The sequence below is a fragment of the Camelina sativa genome, unplaced genomic scaffold, assembly GCF_000633955.1.
Source record: "Camelina sativa cultivar DH55 unplaced genomic scaffold, Cs unpScaffold00820, whole genome shotgun sequence".
In the NCBI taxonomy this organism is placed as follows: Eukaryota; Viridiplantae; Streptophyta; class Magnoliopsida; order Brassicales; family Brassicaceae; genus Camelina; species Camelina sativa.
The window spans coordinates 5280-11128 of NW_010921945.1; the positions used below are offsets into that span (position 1 = coordinate 5280).

At 39.7% G+C, this 5849-nt stretch overlaps 3 protein-coding genes across 3 annotated transcripts; 1 reads left to right on the forward strand and 2 right to left on the reverse strand.

Moving 5' to 3' along the window:
- Positions 1-309: 309 nt before the first annotated feature.
- LOC104773955 lies at positions 310-1312 on the reverse strand. Its single transcript, XM_010498626.1, has 2 exons — positions 467-1312; positions 310-384 (listed from the first exon to the last, which is right to left on the reverse strand). The coding sequence occupies exons 1-2, from the start codon at positions 1310-1312 to the stop codon at positions 310-312; spliced, it is 921 nt and encodes a 306-aa protein (XP_010496928.1).
- Positions 1309-2508, reverse strand: LOC104773956. Its single transcript, XM_010498627.1, has 3 exons — positions 2050-2508; positions 1495-1980; positions 1309-1416 (listed from the first exon to the last, which is right to left on the reverse strand). Exons 1-3 carry the CDS (start codon positions 2506-2508, stop codon positions 1309-1311), a joined length of 1053 nt encoding a protein of 350 aa, XP_010496929.1.
- A 1640-nt stretch (positions 2509-4148) lies between these two features.
- On the forward strand, positions 4149-5847 carry LOC104773957 (methyltransferase-like protein 1; the record flags this gene model as incomplete). The annotated part of the gene is made up of 1 exon (XM_010498628.2): positions 4149-5847. A coding segment is annotated over exon 1 (1640 nt), but the record flags the coding sequence as incomplete, so codon positions are not given.
- Between the last annotated feature and the right edge of the window lie 2 nt (positions 5848-5849).

Below are 5849 nucleotides of genomic sequence, written 5' to 3' on the forward strand. Positions count from 1 at the left end.
GGGTTGTAGTTGTTGGGTTTGTTATGTATTGTGTTGTTGTTGTTAGTGTTATGTTCTTCTTGTTGTGTCCTCTTTGTTGTCTAATGAGAAAGGAGATACCAAAATAACAAAAAACAGAGACATTGGCACAAATGGTTCAAAACCAATACATAAGCCTAATTAATCCTAAAAATGCATCCATGGTTCAAAACCAATACATAAGCCGAGTTAAACATCCTAAAACAGAGACCATTACATTAATTATCCTAATCAGATGGGAAAACAAAAACCCGACCATCTAACACTTCCTAATCCTTCATCCTTGCTAGATCATCTTTGAGACATCATAACTCCTTGAGACGGTTCCACTTGAGTGCCTTGAGTGCCTTGAGCAAGTTCAAATGTCTAAGACACAAGATGAAGCAAAATAAAGGTCAGTTTCACATACTATTTAACACAAGGTAGATTGAAAACTTCACTCACTAACCTGTTTAGAAGACTTCTTCTTCGAGTGAAACCTAGAATTGTGACCAGCTTCACCACACATACCACAATGCATTATCCTTTTCAACTTTTTAGGTGTTTTTTTCGAAGGAGACTCATTTGGTCTTTTTTTCCTCTTTTTGTCCTTCTTATTCTCCTTTCCTTTCTTCCTCCTAGGCTGCGGGGGTGATGGTAGTCTATGCACATTAGGGAAGTTAGTAGATGGCCAATAAGCAGGTCCTCTTTGTGGAACAAGGCCTTCTGTGTAGTTCCTCCTCCACATAGGTGTCCGAAACCAGAAACACACATAGTCTTCAACCTCAAACTTCCTATCAATAATGACTCCATAAGCATGCTCACAAGGAATGCCACAGATTTTCCATTTTTGACAAGTGCAAGTCCTCTCAGTCAAGCTTACCCGATGAGAAATTCCACTAAGTGTAGCTTCGTAACTGTCGTTTGTGCTCCTTCTTATCTGACATTCGGAAGCTTTTTCAAATTCTTTGGCAAGGAACTTAGACACATATGGCGTGCATCTCCCATTGTGATCATGAGACTCGGCAGATCTCCTGGCAATCCTGACCATCGCAAGTCTCCTTATGGTCTCAAGCATTGGCACAAATGCTTTGTTCCTGGCTTTCAAAATGGAGTTGTTGAATGACTCGACTGAGTTATTCTCAACATCTTCACAGAAGTTTCCTTGCTTGTAGAACGCCCTGCACCAATTTCTTGGTTTCGACTTTACAACATCACGCCAGACAATCTCACTGTAGTTTTTAAGCTTGATCATGTTTGCTTCAAAATCCTTCTCATTGTAGCTCCATGCAATATCCCAGACATACTTCTTCATCTTTTATCTTTCCCATGGTTTCTCTTCAAGTTGCCATAAATGTGTCGGACACACATTCTATGCTCAACTTTTGGTAGCTCTAACTCAACAGCTCGGATAAGTCCCTGAAAAAAAAGCAAGAGGTTAATAACTGAATAAATACAACACATTACCAATGAACCCAAAATCAGAATGTTTATTACCTTTTGGCGATCAGAGACTATGATATAACCATCACCATCCATTAGTCCCAAATCAGCCTTAATCTTCCTCACAAACCACAACCAATTTACTATGTTTTCTACTTGTACACACCCCCATGCTATTGGGTAGATAGCATTATCTGAATCTCTACCTAAAGCAACCAACAACTGACCTTTAACTTTACCTTTTATAAAGGTTCCATCTAAACCTATTAGTGGCCTACAAGAATCTTTCCATGTTCTCTTGAGCACATCAAAGCAGACATAGAAACTGTTGAATACCTCTTCTCCTGCATCGTTAGTCACAGTGTCAACTTCAACAGTTGAATCTTGGTTTGATTCTCGTATCTCAGACGCGTAATCTTGGAGCATTGCAAACTGCTCATCATACTCTTTCTCAATCCATCTCAAAGCTTTATTCCTTGCAGCTTGACATTGAGGCCTGGATACAGTGATCTTCCATTTCGCTTTAATGGTTTGTTCTATCTATATTGGCATGAAATACTCAGGTTCTTCTCTAATTTGATCTAGAAACAACCTAGAGATAACAAGAACCTTCAACATCTCACAATCTCCATTCGGATTACATGTATGCTTATCAATGTACTTATTCACCCTCCACCTCCTACATTTCTTAGTGATTGCACAATATATGCGCCAAATACATCCATCTCCAGCACATCTAAATCCAATCTTGGTTTTATCATACATGTACTGTGCGATGTTGCATCCAGTCTTCAGAGCATGGCCGAGTACAGCTTCCTTAAATGCAATGGCGTTGAAGAATATTTGGTGATAGTACAAAGTCCCATCGACTTTTCTGATGTTGTTCCGCTTTCTCACTCGACGAGCTTCATCATCTTCATCACTTGAACTGTCCGGATACTCATCATGAACTATCGATGGTTCGTCTATAAACTCCACTACGGCTTTCTCGATGTCAAACGCGTCTCGCTCTCTTGGATCTTCATCGTCGGGTTCATCGTCTTGGAACAGAACCAGTAGCCGCGTCATGAACGACTATCGCATTCGTCTCCAGCTCATTCGAATCCATGGAAATTGAGATTTTTTCCTTTCTAGGGTTCTTCGATTTGGGGATTTGGGGATTTTTATGTTTTGGGGATTTTAGGATAAATGGGTATTGTTTAACGGGTTGAATCGGGTCGATTTGGGTTAATTTCTGGGTTAATCCGGTTTAATTTTGTTGGCATGCGGTTAATGTATTTCCTGGAACAGTTAACCAATGATAAACCACGATTTTAGCATAATGTGTGGACAGAAGTTTCGAACTTTAAATTTGGGGGGATACTGGACTGAAACTTACAAATTGGGGGGGACAGAGATCGACGTTTAAAAACTGGGTGGATGTGGTGCAATATGAAAGTTTATGGGGGGATACAGATCGTTTTTCCGTGAATATAACCAAATAGTATCTGTAGTTTAGTAGGTATATGAAACCATATGTAGCTTTATGGTCACCAGTTCAAATCTGTATATGTTTTATAATATAGGATGTTTTTGAGAAGTTTTTTTGTTTCATAATATTGATGTTTTCAAGTTTCTATGTTACTTTTACATTAGTTTAATATTTTTTATTATGCAGTCTTGTTTATAATTGGTTGATTTTTTTAAAAATGATTATTTCTTAATCTGCGTGCTTTTACTTAAAACATCTTATATGTTGAAACCGATGAAATATTTGTTTGATGTCTTACTTTAGCAACTTTACTTTAGCTTTTAGTATATTCCTGCGCCGTATAACCAGACGCCTAGATGACCGCCTAAACCGCTTAATATAACTTACATAAATTTTATTTTAATATTTATTTTTGATTTTTAAATTACATATATTTAAATTATTATGTTTTATATCTATATATACGTAATTATAAACATTTATATGTTGTTAATATAACTTAAATAAATGTATTTTCTTACTTTTGTTTATAATTTATAAAAAATTTTAGTTTTATAACATATATTTTTGTATAATTATATATATATATAATGTTTTATGTTGTAAACGCCTAAACCGCCTAAAAACCGTCTACGCCCCGACTAAGCGTTCTAGGCGCTAGGTGCTGGGTCACCGCCCAGATACCGCCTAGCGTTTTCTTGAACACTGCGTATAACATAGCATTTGTGGATAGTTACTGTTGTAAGCGTTTAACAACAATCACACAAATTGTCTTGATAGTTTGATTTTAAAACTTTTTCTTACTAGACTCAACCTTCATCGTATTTTCCCTAATTATGATGGTTTTGTGTATTTTTTTAATTAGATATCCAGCCGTCTAACAAATTGATAATCATTTTTTTTTTGTAACACAAGTTTAGACACTACGTGGATTGGACAATGTAAATGGGCTTGGCCCAATCTATTTGACTTTGTGTATGTCGATCGTGTTCCTCGCACTTTGCAGTGTTCTTTTCTCTTTTCTCCCTCAAACTCACTCTTCTTCCCGACACATCATACTCCGATCTTCTTCGCTTAATTCCATATCTGAAGTCAAAAATTTTATCAGGAACCTGGAAACGATTTAGATTCGAAAAATCTGAACTCTGTAGGTGATGTTTTAAGCAAGGATACTCAGTTTATGGAGACCGAACCGTTGCATCGAATGTGGAATTAATCGTGGGTGTTGTTGAAACCCTAATTTCATTGGTTTAGGGTTTTGTAGCACAGTTTTTTCGCAACACAGACTAAAATCAAATGAAGAAGAAACAAGAAGAGAGTTCGTTGGAGAAGCTGAGCACTTGGTATCAAGATGGAGAGCAAGAAGGTGGGGAGAGAAGTGAGAAGAGAAGGATGAGTCTTAAAGCATCGTACTTTGAGAGTTCTCGAATCGGTGGGAGTAAAAGCAAAGAAGATAACAAGTCTCTGGTTGATGCAGAGCATCAAGATCGTGATTCCAAGGGTTCTGATAAGAGAGAGAGAGATGGGAGAGAACGAACTCATGGGTCTTCTTCTGATACGAGTAAGAGGAAGAGATGGGATGAAGCTGCTGTTCCTGTTAATGATGGTGATTATAAAAGTAGTAAGCTTTCTGATTCTAGACATGATAGTAGTGGTGGAGAGAAAGGTTTTGTTAGTAATGAACATGGTGAGGGTAGGAGTCATTCGAAGTCTGATAGGAGTTTGAAGGCTAGTAGTAGAGAGGATAAGAGTAAGAGTCGAGGTGTGAAAGATGATGATAGGGGTAGTCCTCTCAAGAAAACGAGTGGTAAGGATGGTTCTGAGACAGTGAGAGAAGTGGGTCGATCTAACAGGTCTAAGACACCAGACAGAAGTGGGAAGCGTCATCAAGAATCTGAACATTCGGATGCAGACTACGAAAAAGAGAAATATGGTCGGAAAGATGAGAGATCCAAAGGTAGGGATGATGGATGGTCTGATAGGGATTGGGATCAAGAAGGCTCAAAGGATACTTGGAAAAGAAGACATTCTAGTATTAGTGATAAAGATCAGAAAGATGGGGACTTGCTTTATGATCGTGGCAGGGAACGGGAGTTCCCAAGGCAAGGACGTGAAAGGAGTGAAGGCGAGAGGTCTCATGGTCGTTTGGGTGGCAGGAAAGATGGAAACAGGGGTGAAGCAGTTAAAGCTTTGTCAAGTGGTGGCGTTTCAAATGAGAATTATGATGTAATTGAGATACAAACCAAGCCACTTGATTATGTCAGAGCAGAATCAGGTCCCAACTTTGCTCGTACGACTGAATCCGGTCAGCAGCCTCCTAAAAAGCCTACTAATAATGATGAAGAGTGGGTTTACAACCAGGAAGGTAGTAGACAGAGAAGTGAGACTTTTGGGTTTGGAACTTATGGGGAGGATTCGAGAGATGAAGCTGGTGAAGCCAGTTCTGATTACTCAGGGGCTAAAGCAAGAAACCAGAGAGGTGCAACCCCTGGTCGAACTCATTCTATGCAAACCCCTAATAGAGGTCCGCAGGCTCCACAAGGCATGAGAGGGAACAGACCCTCAAGGGGTCGGAAAGGAAGACCTGCTGGTGGCAGAGAGAACCAACAAGGTGCCATTACAATGCCTATCATGGCATCACCATTTGCGAATCTTGGAATGCCACCACCCAGCCCTATTGATTCTCTTACTCCTGGTATCTCACCAATTCCAAGCGGTCCTGTTACCCCTGTCTTCATGCCTTCATTTGCCCCGACTCTTGTCTGGCCTGGGGCCCGAGGAGTTGATGGCAGTATGTTACCTGTTCCTCCTGTTCTCTCGCCTCTTCCTCCTGGACCATCAGGCCCAAGATTTCCTTCAATTGGCACTCCACCAAACCCGAATATGTTCTTTAATCCACCAGGTTCTGACAGAGGAGGGCCACCTAACTTCTCTGGGC